This window comes from Macrobrachium nipponense, chromosome 19, assembly GCF_015104395.2.
Source record: "Macrobrachium nipponense isolate FS-2020 chromosome 19, ASM1510439v2, whole genome shotgun sequence".
Lineage (NCBI taxonomy): Eukaryota > Metazoa > Arthropoda > Malacostraca > Decapoda > Palaemonidae > Macrobrachium > Macrobrachium nipponense.
In genome coordinates this window covers 65,656,462-65,671,629 of record NC_061088.1, presented here as the reverse complement: position 1 = coordinate 65,671,629, position 15,168 = coordinate 65,656,462, and the positions used below count along the sequence as shown (strand labels likewise).

Sequence of the window (15,168 nt, the reverse complement as noted above, 5' to 3'; positions counted from 1 at the left end):
GGCAGTCCCCGGGTTACAACGGGGTTTCCGTTCTTGAGACGCGTCGTAGCCCGAAAATCGTCGCAAGCCGGAACATCATCAAAAATGCTAAGAAAACCTCCCTTTTAAGGCTTTGGGTGCATTGAAAACTGTGTAAACTGCATTCTTTTTGCATTTTTCATCAAAAAAACCTTCAAATATTGATTATTTTGCATTTTTGGTGTCATATTTCATCTGCCAAATCAGTGTTGTAGGCGTCGTAACCCTGGAAATAATTTCTGATGAATATAATTGAAAAGCGCCTTAACCTCAGAACGTCGTAACCCAAGACCGTCGTAACCCGGGGACTGCCTGTATTTAATAATACTATTATCTTAGTTATATATATATATATATATATATTATAATATAATATATATATATATATATAGATATATATATATATTATTATATTATATATATTATAATATATATATATATATATATATATATAGTAAAAAATAGAAGGAGCTCATAAAAATGCCAAAATATAGAAAGTAAGTACTACTATATTTCAGAGACTGCTGTCTCTATTCAGGTAAGTAATGAATGAGAAAAGTTACAGATAAGGCAGTATTTGTACCAAGAGATCCATCCATAGGTAGGCAGTTTAACTAGGTCACCCAGTTGATAATTTCTCTTTAATCTCTTTAACCCTTACTGGACAGGTAAATGTATCGATATGCAGCCCCTCTGGCTGGGTAAACTATGAGGCTGGCCAATTTACGAAAAAACGCATCAATGGAAAGAGGAAGACATGCAAATGTACCTACATGGTGGAAGAAAAAAAAACTAAAAAATTTCCCCACCTTCCACGAGAAGTTGAAAATGACTACGTATTTACAAACCCTTGTGGGGTCTCTTTTACAAGACTCGTAAATTTTACCAACTTATATGTTTTTTTCTAATAAATTATTTTATTTCATTTTGTAAAATTGTAATTACTGCTCACACAATATCAAAACAGATAAGAAATAAGATTAGTAACAAATTCTTAGCATACTTGTTGAAAAATATTTACGTAAATTTACCGAGAACGAAGATTGAGTAACTGTTTTTTACTTTTACTTGTTTTTTCTAATATTTCTTTGCACTTTACTTTGTAAAATTACATTAACAACCGACATACCATCGTAAAAGACAAGAACAAAAACAAACAGCAACTCCTTGGTATATTTACGAGCAAAAATTTACAAAAAGACGACTTGTGAGACAGAGACGTAATACATTCCCCCCTTGAAGTTACAAGTAAAACTGGAGACATGGTTTTAGCCAGTGTAAAAGTTGCCATTAATGAATTTATGGGCTATAAAAGTAATGGCACCTCTTTCCCGCCCGATTATTTCCAAATTGATGGCACTTTATACATATTGTTTATCTACAGGATCAATCCGTCCACCACCCCAAACCTGTTATTACTACTACCAAGATCAATCCGTCCATGGGTTAAGCATTGGTTGAAGGATGATTTTATCTATGATATCCGAATCCCAGGTGCCGTTTGAGATGTTCATTACCTGTCTTTGCTTAATCAAGGCTGACTCTATCATCTGGCTTTTGACCCATAGGGGGTTAGTGCTGTCAGTGCACCTTATTCGATGCAATGTAGGCATTATTTAAGGTTCTTTGCAACGTCCCTTCGGCCCCTAGCTGCAACTACTTTCATTCCTTTTACTGTACCTCTGTTCATATTCTCTTTCTTCCATCTTGCTGTCCACCCTCTCCTAACAATTGTTTCAGTGCAACTGCAAGGTTTTCCTCCTGTTACACCTTTCAGACCTTTTACTCTCAATTTCCGTTTAAGCGCTGAATGACCTTAGTTGCCCCAGTGCTTGGTATAATGCCAAAAATCCATATAAAAAAGAAATCAAATAATCTGGCTTTTGCACCGACATTTGCTCTTATAAATTATACTTGACAAATTCCAGTTTATTCTGCGGTTATAGTTGAGCTCTGTTGTCCATACCTAACTGACCGTTTATGTTGTATTAATCTCTGGGGAAGTGATTTTTATGTAAAGCCGGTGTAAGATTGGTCACAGTCCAAGCATGGGATTTTGTATACTCCTGTCTTTGGAGATTTGCTCTTGTTGGACATTCATCAGGGGTTTGGCTAGGGTATTTGGGTATTTTACATATTTTGGCAGCTCTGGCTTCGAGTTCTCTTCGAGTTAAAAACAAAAGATGAGGGAAAGGATCTTTTCATATGCATTTTCTAATTACATTATTATTATTATTATTATTATTATTATTATTATTATTATTATTATTATTATTATTATTATTATATTATTATTATTATTATGAATATTTGAAAATATTAATAAAGCTATAGTACATTTACCATGAAAATTCCCTCATCTCAGTAAGAGATAGAGAAAATAGTTGTCCTTACTTAAAAGAGTGAAATGGAAGGGTTATTTTATCTCTTTAAAATACTATCACGTGAATTTTGTAATTACAGGTACATATATTATTATTATTATTTGAAAATAATAAACATAGTACATACATGTTGTACCATAAAAAAAGTCTCTCATCTCAGAGAGAGATAATTGTTATTTTTATTATTTAATGTTATTTAATTTACACTTAAAAGCTTGAAAATCTATAAATTACATAAAAAAAATTAAGCAAACTTTTGCAGGATTTTTCAATGACTCGAAAATGTTGCATTTGCATTAACATGTCTGTGAAAAACTTGCGTATGATAATTAGCTTCCAATGAAAAATTCTCACTTTTGTAAATTTGCGTAACTTGAATTGCGTAAGTTCAGGGTATTACATTATAACATATATATATATATATAATATATATATATATATATAAATATCTATGATATATATAAATTATATATCATATATATATTACTATATTTATATCTACAGATATTATACGGGTGTAATTCTGACACTGTGTAAATCTTTTTCTGCACACAAAAAGAGAAATTTTGAGACTGAGGGAGAATTTGAAATATGAGGAAAACCGAAATAACTAAAGTAACTGCTTCACGTTAAAAATAGAATAAAGCTAATCCATGTTGTTGTGATGTTTTGGAAAGCCGTGAGACATTTTGGACTTAGTCTATTTCCCATTCTTCCCCAACATCGACTAGTAGATGGAAAACATGCCAAGTGTCATTGTAACAATATGTCAAAAGTGATTGATCGTTTGTTATCCCCTTGTCATATCCAGCTACGAGCCTTAAGCTGATAACAGCTCCGATCCCAAGAAGGGACAATGAAACTTAGGGACTGTCTCCCCTTTTCTTCCATGTATTTCCGTCCCAGACCTATTTACGCGAAAGTCGTTAGCAGAGAGTGGGCTTTAGTTCACCAGAAGTCACACCTTTCTTACACTTGATCCTTCTGACCTCACCTCTTTCCTGATTGACCTGACCCTCACCCTTGCCATTGTTATCACAGCCTCCCGAACCAGCAACTCCGCCTCCTCACACCTGCATTCCCACCTACTGACCCAGTCTAGTATCCACATTGTATCCTTTCTTTCAATACCCATTATGTTGGCATTCAATGACCTTTTCAGGTACCTGCAAGGATTAGCAGCAAAGATGAAAAGAACCAAGAAGATCAATCCAGTTTGAACAAGATATTTCTGGAACCTCTTGAAATGTGGTATAAATAAGGGTTGGCATGGCCCATACAATTGCAGTATGTCTTAGCATTCAGCCCCAGTCAGTTATCGAGGTATCACGCCTGTTCGAAGTGGTGTCACATCGGATGGCCTCTCCCCGCCTCTCTAGCATCCCTGTGTCTTGTTGATGAATACAGGTAGCCACCTCTACCACTATGCTGTCTGGAGACTGGACAGACTAGAGGTCCGATCTGACACCTCTCCTAAAGCTGTCATCCTGACATACCTGGTCACTCCCTGATGAGGAGCGCTGTCTTTCTGATCCCCTGGTGAAGACCTGCAAGTGACCGAAGTCCTTCCGCTGACGCCCTGGTTCTATCTACATATGTCTCATCCACAGACTAAGGTAATTACATTGGAAGTTGTTCTGTCGGCTTTTCACTCATTCCTGTTTCGACTGTTTCTCATATTCCTTTTCCTGTCCATTCTGTCTCCTTCAGAGACCCTAGTGAGTTCATAAGGTGTTGAATTATTGTGAAATCGTTGCAGAAGTGATATTAGTATTTGCTACTTTGCTAACAGTAATTTCATTGCGGTAATGTAATACTGCCCCAGTGATTGTTCTTGTGTTGTGCGTAAATTTCTCTTTGCGGTAATCATTTTACGTAAATTTTACCACTGTTAGTATTTGTGTTACAACTTGCCTGCTTTGCAGATTCATGTAGACATTCACCGTTGTGTGCCTCCTTCTGTAGTTCAGCAATGAGATTCCAGAAGGAGCTTAAAACTTGATTACAGCGCTCCACCATTTTATGTTGCTCAGTGTTGTTATTTTAAGAATTTGATCCATATCCTCATGTACCACATGTGATCCTTTAGATTTAATGGATTTTTGTTTACTGTTTAGTGGTACCTTTGCTTTGAAATTGTACTTAATAGTGATTAGTGTTATAGTACCACGGAGCCAGTTGGTGCTCCCGTAATTATGCTCATCTGATTACCTTATAGAATTATATTTGTAAGTGGACACATTACATTTACCTTCAATCCTTTTACTTTACCTCCGTTCATATTCACTTTCTTCCATCTTGCCATCCATCCTCTCCTAACTGCGAGGTTTTCCTCTTGTTACACCTTCCAAACATTCTCACTGTCAATTTCCGTTTCAGCGCTGAATGGCCTTAGTTGTCCTAGTGCTTGGCATGTGTGCCTAAAATCTATAAATCAATCAATCAGTATATTGCGAATGTAATGAGTAATGTCGAAATGATTAATTAAATAATGTACAGATTGACAGTGAACCCAGGCTTGTGTGCTTTGATGTGGTATCATTATTCACAATGGTACCTATTGACGATCTACTGGAGTTTGTATCGCATTTATCAGAAAACAGACAGCTGGAGACACTATTTCCCAAGAACACTAAGTGGTCTGTTTAAATTATGTAAAAGAATGTAAATTTGAATTCAATGGGAGAGATGACTTGAAAAAATTTTGGTACGCCAATGCGTAGCCCTCTAAATTGCATTTGGAATTGCTCGAAGAAAAAATAATAATAATTCCACACATCATAGTATAGTTCAGGCATGTTGACAATATAATTTGTATATAGTCAGGGAGCGAAAATGTAATTTAAAAAGATTTTTTTTGAGAGATGAATGAATTAGTACTATCAACTAAATTTACCATGGAAATGAAAAAGTGGCTGCCTACCCTTTTTGGATTGCCTAAATGTATAGAAGTGGCGTTTACAGAAAGTTTACTAATATTTCTGCCCTTGTGCACTTTCATTCTGGTCAAAATAATAAAGTTAAGAAACCAGTATTCACATCCATGTACCCTGAATACATTGATAATGAAATAGATAAGATTAGGAGTACAGGAAAGAATTTGAAATAGCCTGACTATGTATTAGACATTGCTTTAGGAATGACAAAAAAATGTATCAAAACAAGAAAAAACTTACAGCTCGCAACATTTGCCTTTACTACCATATATTGAAAATATGATAGATATTCCCCATAGTCATAAGAATGTGGGAGTTGGTGTAGTATTTAAGCCAATGAAACGTACATATGAAGAACTCTCCCAACAACTCCAAAGAATGTGTATATTTAATTCCATGTGAGTTGTGATAACTTACATATATTGGTCAAACTGGCAAAACACTGGAAAAGAAAATTAATAGAGTAGCATAAAAATGTGCAATATATGCACAGGTGAACAGTGGAACTTTTGTACTTGTTAGTGAGAACAATAATGCGCCGGAAAGCAGTATAATCGAGTCTAATCTTGTAAAAGAAAGTTTTGTCATAACATGAACATCAATAAGGCTTGATATTAGGTAATATCAATATTAGGCTTTAATCTTAAAAAATTCATTGTCTTGATCAAATCCATTGAAAGATATACAATACATAATAATATCTCAATCGTCAGTTTTGAATTTAAGAAAAACACTATATTGATTCAATACCTAAACAACAGAACATGTCGATGGTATTCGTCACACGCAAACTTAAAATAAATGGATGACACAATTAATTTTTTTTTTCATTATATTTGAGTGAACTGGGAACATATATCTATAATCTCTCAGTAATCTGCATATTTAAGCATACGATGTAAGAGATTTGTTGTGGAGTGTAGCTAATATTCTAAACTAGAACAGATAGGGAGTAATGCTATCATTACACTTCAGGCGGTGAACTGTGAACTGTAGGCATTACTAAAGTGTGTTTACAGGATCTTTCGCCTTTTACTTTATCTTCATTTCTGTGTCTTTTTTTTTCCCCATCTTACTGTCCAACCCATAGATATAGAGAGGTCCAACCTTTCTATTTCATTAAAGTGCAACTGTGGGATTTTCTCCGAGATCGACCTTTAGGTTCTTGTTCATTTCCTTTATTTTCTTGGCCTCTATTTTGCTGTCCAACCGCTATGAAAGTGCTAGCCTTTATAGCTTGAATTTTCTTATTTATTCATTCAATCTAAACTTGATTTTTATGAGACATTCAAGGACAATCGACACTTGGGTTGAAGGGAAAAAAAGCGTACTCAGTGAGTCAGAGATACGAAGTGCTGATAGGCGTTTTTCATCAGAAATAAAATTAACATTTCGTCATGTTCAGCTAATCGTGAACGCTATCAGTACCTACTTTGTTTGTTTGTTTCTGTGGTTTCCTGCTACCTCGAAAATCACATGATTGATAGGGGCGGTGCGAGGACATACTCCCTCTTAGTGTTGTACCCTCATTCGTCAGGTAGATCGAGCCGTGTAAGTAAGTAACTAGTCCGTCAGAGGTTCCTCGCTTTCTATCACCCAGGGAAATTACGCTGAAATGTCTGGTGAGTTTGCTTGTTTTTCATTTAATTGTTAATACTATATTACTATTATTCACAATGTGAAGCCCACCTAAAGGCCATTAACTCGCAACATTCCGCAGAATTGATGGCAGAATGTGTAAGAAGAAAGCAGAGAAGGTTCGATTATAATTATAAAAAAAGTTTTGTGCCAAAATAAACAATATAAGTACAAATCAAAATACAAAACAATTGCACATGACACTTTAAAGTAACAGTCTGTCCATTTCCCCATAATGGAAGGCAGTGGTGCTCTGAAATATTTGTAAAATTCATATTGACAGGAGTTTGCTCCCTCTAAAAGATGGTATGGTACTATGGCACTGAGAATTCTATTGTGTCCTAATACACATTATATATATATATTATATATATATAATCTTCAATAAATATATATAATGAGATTCTAAAAATATATTTATATATATTTTTTTAAAATAATACTATATTATATATATATATATATAGAATATGTCTATTTTTCTATATTATATATATATAATATAATATATATATATATATAAACCAAAAATTAAAAATTATATAATAATATATCATATTATATTGATATATACATATTACGTATATTATAGACATATGTTCTATATATTATATATATATATATATATATATATAAAATATAGACTATATATATATTATATATATATATATTATATATATATATATAGACATAAGTCTATATAATATATATTATAATATCTATATATATATATATATATATTCTATATATTATATATAATCAATAATCATATATAATATATAGATAGATATATATCTAATATATTATTATATATATCTATATATAATATATATATATATCTATATAACTATATGATATATATAGAGATATCATATAGATATATATATATATATACTATATATACGATATATATATTATTATATATTATATTATATAATATATAAATATATGAATATATATTATATAATAGATATATATTAATATATATACTAGATATATATATAGATATATATTAATCTCATATATACTATATATATAGATATATATATATATATATATATAATATATACCTATATATAATACAGGCGGTCCCTGGGTTACGACGGGGGTTCCGTTCTTGAGACGCGTTGTAAGCTGAAAATCGTCGTAAGCCGGAACATCGTCAAAAATCCTAAGAAAGCCTTACTTTTAATGCTTTGGGTGCATTGAAAACTATGTAAACTGCATTCTTATGGCATTTTTCATCAAAAAAACCTTCAAATATTGATTATTTTGCATTTTTGGTGTCATATTTCATCTCCCAGATGAGTGTTGTAGGCGTTGTAACCCTGGAAATAACGTCTATTGACAAGCGTCGTAACCTCGGAACGTTGTAAGCCGACACCGTCGCAACCCGGGGACTGCCTGTATATATATATATATATATATATGTATATATGAACAATAAAAATGATAACCTGATATTTCTCACTTTTCATACACAGGACAACCGCCTTATCCAAGTGCACCTTACCCTCCTCAGTATCAGTATCCCCAGCAACCGTATCCCCAGCAGCCGTATCCCCAGCAACCATATCCAACACAGTATTATCCACAAGTAAGTAATCATTTTGTTAAAATTGGTAAAGATCCTTTGATATAGAATATTTATAAAATGGGGGTTGGTGGGGTGGGAATTTAACGATATAATGAGTTCTATACGAGAGACGCCAAGGAAACCTATAGTGGACGTCTAGTAAGGAGATGGACATTGGAATGAAGCACTATAGTAGATTCACATCACCCGTCCATCTGATGTCTAGGCCAGTCTCTAACGACGCTGCTGATTAGCTGTTGATGGCCAATCACAGGGCTGGAAACTCTCAGTCTCTCGAGAGAGTTCCCTTAGCCAGGATGCATGTTACATCTCTCCTGAGGGATACGTCTTTCAAAAATATCCCTGAGGACAGGTGGATCATATATCCTGCCTATGTGAACTCTCTCTCTCTCGAGAGAGAGTTTCCAGCCCTGTGATTGGCTATTCAACAGCCAATCAGGAGTGTCGTAAGGGACTGGCCTAGACATCAGATGCACGGGTGATGTGAATCTACTATAGACCTGAGATTGATTGGTTGACTGATTATGGCTACTAAGACTGGCGTCATATCATGTAGGTTATTGATGCCGTACACACCTGAGAAGGCTAATTCCAATTTACAATGTGGCAAAATATAATTAATAACTGTTAACTGAATGAGAGGGAGACATTTTGAAATAATGCAACTTGGCCCACATTATGTGTGTGGTCACACACATATATATGAGTGACATTTGACTAAGGGAATTACTGTACCATCCGCGATGTTAAGTGCTTGTCACCTGGAAAACAATCAGACATATTATAATGTTGGTAAAAACGTGCATTATGAGATGTACTCGTAAAATTCATATAAGACCTAATAGATTTTATATTTTGGGGAATATACAATAATTTTTTTTTTTCATTACTCTAACTATGCTCACCTTTGCTTTTGATGGGCCAGTGCTCGAAAGAAATGAAAACGTCTGAACTCGGTTGTTTGAAGATGAAATTCATAATTAAGGCTGTCCATAAAACAATGGCTGAGTTTTTGTAGACTACCTTTTGTCAGCATCACCAAATTTTATTTTAAAAACCTAAAAATTAAAGGAAGCATAGCATTTGATTTGGTGTTAAGATCATGGAAAACAGTGTTTTAATTTATGAAAATTTGTATCTCATGTACAATTATTGTATTTAACCAATAACTGAATTGAAAATCCACGGTAATCTGTTTCTACTGCAAGCCAGGGAGTACTTCCAAAAGAGTCTACTTGGACAGTGTGTGGAAGAATCTTACCAGATTTTTTTTTTTATTAAAGCCCATCATTTTTCAATCATCCTAGCAACCTCCCAAAGTGGAGGTAGTGGTTCAACAGCGGCCGCCACCAGTCGTGGTTCAAACAGCTCCCAGACCAGTTGTAGTGCAGGAAACAGTCGTCGTGGATGGAAGAGTGAGTGCCCTTGAGGTTGCGTTTCATTTCGGGTTCCAGTCAAATGAAATACATCAAATATATATAGATATATATATATATATATATATATATATATATATATATATATATATATATATATATGTTTATATAGTATATTAGTATATATATATATATATATATAATATTATGTATCTATATATAGAGTATATTATATAATAATATAGATTTATATATATATATATGTTTATACTATTATCTATACTACATAGTTAACTTTAATTTAAAGACCTCCAAGGGTATTTTTCAGTTGACGCCTAACTTTCCATAGCATGCTAGCGATTCATTAAATTTATTTATATAATAGGCTTCGTAAGTTCTCGCTTTCTTTTCTCCTGGCGTAGCGTCGTGGAGGAATAGGAATAGGCGGGGCGTTAGGCGCAGCAGCCGTGGGTGTAGCTGCTGGAATGGCCGTAGAAGCTGCCATTGAAGGAAACCATCACCACCACCACCATCACCATCGACGTCATCACCATCACCACCACCACGGATGGTAGAAGCTTTCGTAACCAAAATGGTTTTGAGTCGAAGTTCCTTCTTCTTCCGGTGTCAAATTCATCTTTGAAGAATTTGTCATTATTGGAGTCTTGCCAACAATTCCATCAATATGGAACCTCTTCTTGTTTCAGATAACTACCTATTTCGTTCAGTTTATCATATTTTGTAAAGTGCTTAGTTTACTAGGAATGATTTTTGTGTAGGTTTGTGTTTATATCATTGAAATTGTCTACCATAGGTAAAATAGAAGTATTCAGTCAAAATTATAACAACCTCGATTGTGACATCTTGATTTTGCTCAACTCTTGCAAATATCAGTCTTGTCTGAAACCTGTATGAGCAATACAAGTAATGTACCCATTTTTGTCCTGTTTATGACTTCAAAATTAGTGGTCAGTTCGGTGAAATATCACTAGATTTATTCATAGCTGTTGGTATTTGGTAATTTCCTCATTGGATTAACTAAATATTTGTAAAAATTCTGCATATCTTTTTTCTTGGAGTTAAAGTAAAGACCAATTTTTTATGAAACATCCCAATATATTTAACGTAATTTGTTCAGTTTTGTAATTTGTGTATTCTGTGCTCATTCAGTTTCAAACTTCAACCTCTCCTGAATTAAAGATAGATCTTTGAAGCAACAGAAGTGAAATAGTACTATAGGATCATGAGAGGGGAACAAGACGAGTTCCAACAGTCCATCCAAGGCAACTAGAGCATGCAACACTCCACGCTCCTCTTAAGAAAGTCCCACCAAAACAGGTAGTACCCCAACATAGCAAAAGTCACCGAATTTGTCACCATACCTCGAGTTGACTTTAAAGTCGCCTGTGTCAGAAATTTCCTTCAGTTTAATACTTTATTGTTTTTATGAAGCCAAAGGGAGGAACACGCTATTATGCCTAATCCTTGTTTCATTTTCATTGGAGTAACATTAGTAAATATATGAGTGTGTCGCCATAGGAATTTGTGTAGATAATGTGAAAGCCAAATGGTAAAAGACGCAAAGTATCTCTTGCAGTGTATACAGGTACACAAGTCGAAAGTTTAACATAATCGGAGATTTCGTTCTCAATCAAGGTTGTATAATCTTGATGAAAACAGCAAATTGTGGACTTCATTAAGACAATGAGCAAATATTGACACATTTTTTGTTACTCAAAAGAATCTTAGAAAAGTGCGAGACAATCTGCATCCCTGTTACATACGCACCGAGGGGATAAGACGGACAGCATAGGAATCAGGAATGCCTTGTGAAGGTTAAGAGGTCTTATAGCTGGAGTTTTAATGATCGTAAAGACATACGAGGTAGTATATGAAATTATACTCTTTCCGCTATTGGTTCTTCGCTGGAATTTGTAACGGAAAATAGTTTTTTGAATTTTTTTCGTAGGCCTTTGTTTTGTCACTTCTCATACTTTACTGCACTGATTCCAGTCCTCTTTATATCCGTCGGTATGAATGCATCAGTCTTCAAATCTATGGGAGCTTGGAGATGATCCCGACTGGAAGTTCTGCTGAAATTTCGATCATTTCGTTAAAATCGTCAGTGGAGATTAGCAAGTAAAAATATCCTTATTAGACTTGACCTTTTTACGTTCTCTTTCCACATTTCCCTACTTTTGCGATACTTGATAACCTTTATTAATTTTTAGAATTTCTTTCGTTTAACAGTTGTATGGCAATTTCCAGGAACTTTAAATACATACTACTTAATATCTCGGTTAGCAATTGTAAGTTATGCCAAAACAAAAGATTACAACACCTGTCGGGATCATTACTGACTGAATAAAGAGCGGCAACCTACAGTGGTAGTATATAAGTGGAACTAAACGTGTGCCACGGTATATCTGGCAGTGATTTTAGGCCTTTAAATCAATAGGTATTTATGTGAAAGTGGAGATACCAGAGTAAATCGACCTCAAGTATTATTGGGTATCGGGTATCATATAGAGACAAAACATAATAGTGACGGTTATAATAAGTAATGATAAAATAATCTACAATAGTGTACACCATTGAAGTAGAATTGAAGATGGCAGGTGGAGCAAGACAAACTTCAGCAAAGTAGATGTCATTGTGCAAATATTCGTCAATTTAAAACAAATGCAAAAGAAACTTAAACAAAAGTTATAAAATTACGTTTGCTTTATGAATCCTGACCATATATTTGAGAAAGCGATTCATAAAGCAAACGTAATTCTCTACCAACCCCACTCAAGACGAGACCAGAGAGACACCCAACAATGAAATAAAAATTCTTCACCCGGACAGGATTAAGAGGGTGACCCAGACTCTTGGAAAATCTTACACTTTGCCTTTACCTATCCAAATACCTTAGCCAAATCCCTGATTAACGTCCAACAAAAGACAATTCACAAAGATTCAGGAGTATACAAAATCCCATGCGTGGACTGTGACCAATCTTACATCGGTTTTACAGGAAAATCACTTCACAAGAGATTAATACACCATAAACAGTCTCTTAGGTATGGACAACAGAACTCAGCTATTTTCAACCATATAAATAATGATAACCACAAAATAAACTAATTTTTCACAAATAATTTATAGTAGCAACTGTCAATACAAAAGTCCGATGATAGAGTCGGCCTTGATCAAACAAAGACAGGTAATGAACATCTCAAAGGGCGCCTGAGATTCAGATGCCATAGATAAAATCTTCCTTCAACCAACGCTTAAGATGATTAAAGAGGAATTATCAGTAGGGTGACCTAAAATGGCTTAACTGTGAATGGATCTTTTGTTATAAATACTGCCTTTTCTGTAACTTTTCTCATTCATTACCTGCCTGAAGAGAGAGACAGTAGTCTCTGAAATATAGTACTTTCTTTCTATATTTCAGCATTTTTATGGGCTCCTTTTATATATATTATTTTAAACTGCTCATCCCTCAGTATACAATGTGGGGATGTGACCTTCTGGCACTCCTAAAATTGCCTTGTAAAGCAGGACGAGGTTCATAACAAAACAAAAATCTGCAGCTGAAGGCCAATATTACTGAAAAGAAGGAATGTACTTGAACTCTGAACTTTAGTTTTAAAAAAAGTATATTTACACTTAAATTTTGTGTAGATCCAGGAACTAATGGAGGGTGGGTGATTGCAGGTCAACTGGAACATGTGGCTGGGAAATGACCCAGACCCCAGAAATGTGAATTTGTGCAAAGCGGGTTATTTAAATGCAAGCACCTTTTTCAAGGGTTCCCAATATCTCTCCCATAATCAGACCCGATATTTGTCTGCAAAGAGATAGCATTCTAATATCAGTACTATGGCAATGGACACATGGGAAATGTTACACATTACTTGCTCTTAGCATTGCATATTACAGCTCACTCAAGGAGGCATAAAATGACTGGGAGCTTATACAGGAAGGGATATTATGTTGCTTGAATTAACTAGGGTGATGGTTGATATCATTACTAGCATCACAAGGGAATTAATGACAGCACTGAACCAAAATTGAGGGGTTGTAAAGCTGAACAAAGAAGTGGGGAAAGTCGCTTTGGGAAAATGAAATGAAATACAGACAAGAAGAAAAACCATTCACTGACTGCACTAGAAATTACATCTCACAGTACCTGGAAATTCTTGGTCTGGTTGTCTTCTCATCTGCTGATATTTCTGTGCCCTATGGACAGTATAAGAACACTTGTGGGATCCCCAGAGGAGGAGGGGAGCAAAAGGGGGAAGTGGAGTTTGCAGGTTAGAGGTGTCAAGCCCCTGAGAAAGTTCTAGGACTCTGAACATCTGAGGACTAATGAGGAAGTTCTGAGAGAGACCTTCTGTGGTCCCTCATGGCTAATGGGAGTAGAGATGATTTAGGGAGAATGGAGGCTTTCAGTTCAGAGGGGCAACTCGAAAATGTGCACAATTATTAATAGAGGGATATTACTTTTCCTGGGTTCTGGCTTAAAATCCATTTCAACCCTAGACGGGTTGAAATGAACAAGACAAGCCAGAAACAAGAACAAATGACAAATATTAATCACTGAGCCTTCCATACTCCCTTGAGTGAACTTATAATATAAAATAAATTAAAATTCTGCAGATGTAGTTGAATATTTACTTGACAGGCAGAGAATTGAAAAGTGTGACGTGGCCAAAGAGATTAATAACTAACAATTTCCTGTAGCACAACAAAGAGAAAGAAGTCAAATTTTATTACTCTTAAATATAACGTCACACTGGGAATGACTTAAAATGAACAGCAAACAATGATTATATAAATTAACTTAACCTATAGGTTTCATAGTATACTTAATTCTATTATGTATAATACTGTCAGCTTATTGTTTAAGGTAACACATGCTATTAGTTGGCCCTGATGGGGTAATATGACGCATTGGTAGGGGTGTTAATAGCCCTACAATTTCATTAAGTAACTTTGTCTCGTGCCATGAAGACGATGCATAACAGTATTAATTTCACCATAGGGAACATTAGCATAAATAAATAGGGATAGAATTAATAAAGTAATTCTCTGTAGAGGGGAAGTAAAAGTACATAAAATGTAAGTCTCACCAGAGACATTGACAATTTCACAAAATATAGAGACTAGGAAGGAACATTAAATCAAAGACAAAACCAACCACTGTATAAACGAGTCAGGCCTTTAAA

The 15,168-nt window shown here is 34.7% G+C and overlaps 1 protein-coding gene across 1 annotated transcript; it reads left to right on the top strand.

Annotated features, from left to right (window-relative positions):
* The first annotated feature begins 6,802 nt into the window (after positions 1-6,802).
* On the top strand, positions 6,803-11,431 carry LOC135217727 (uncharacterized). The gene is made up of 4 exons (XM_064253726.1): positions 6,803-6,960; positions 8,461-8,573; positions 9,881-9,988; positions 10,372-11,431. Exons 1-4 carry the CDS (start codon positions 6,954-6,956, stop codon positions 10,522-10,524), a joined length of 381 nt encoding a protein of 126 aa, XP_064109796.1. The 5' UTR covers positions 6,803-6,953; the 3' UTR covers positions 10,525-11,431.
* Positions 11,432-15,168: the final 3,737 nt, after the last annotated feature.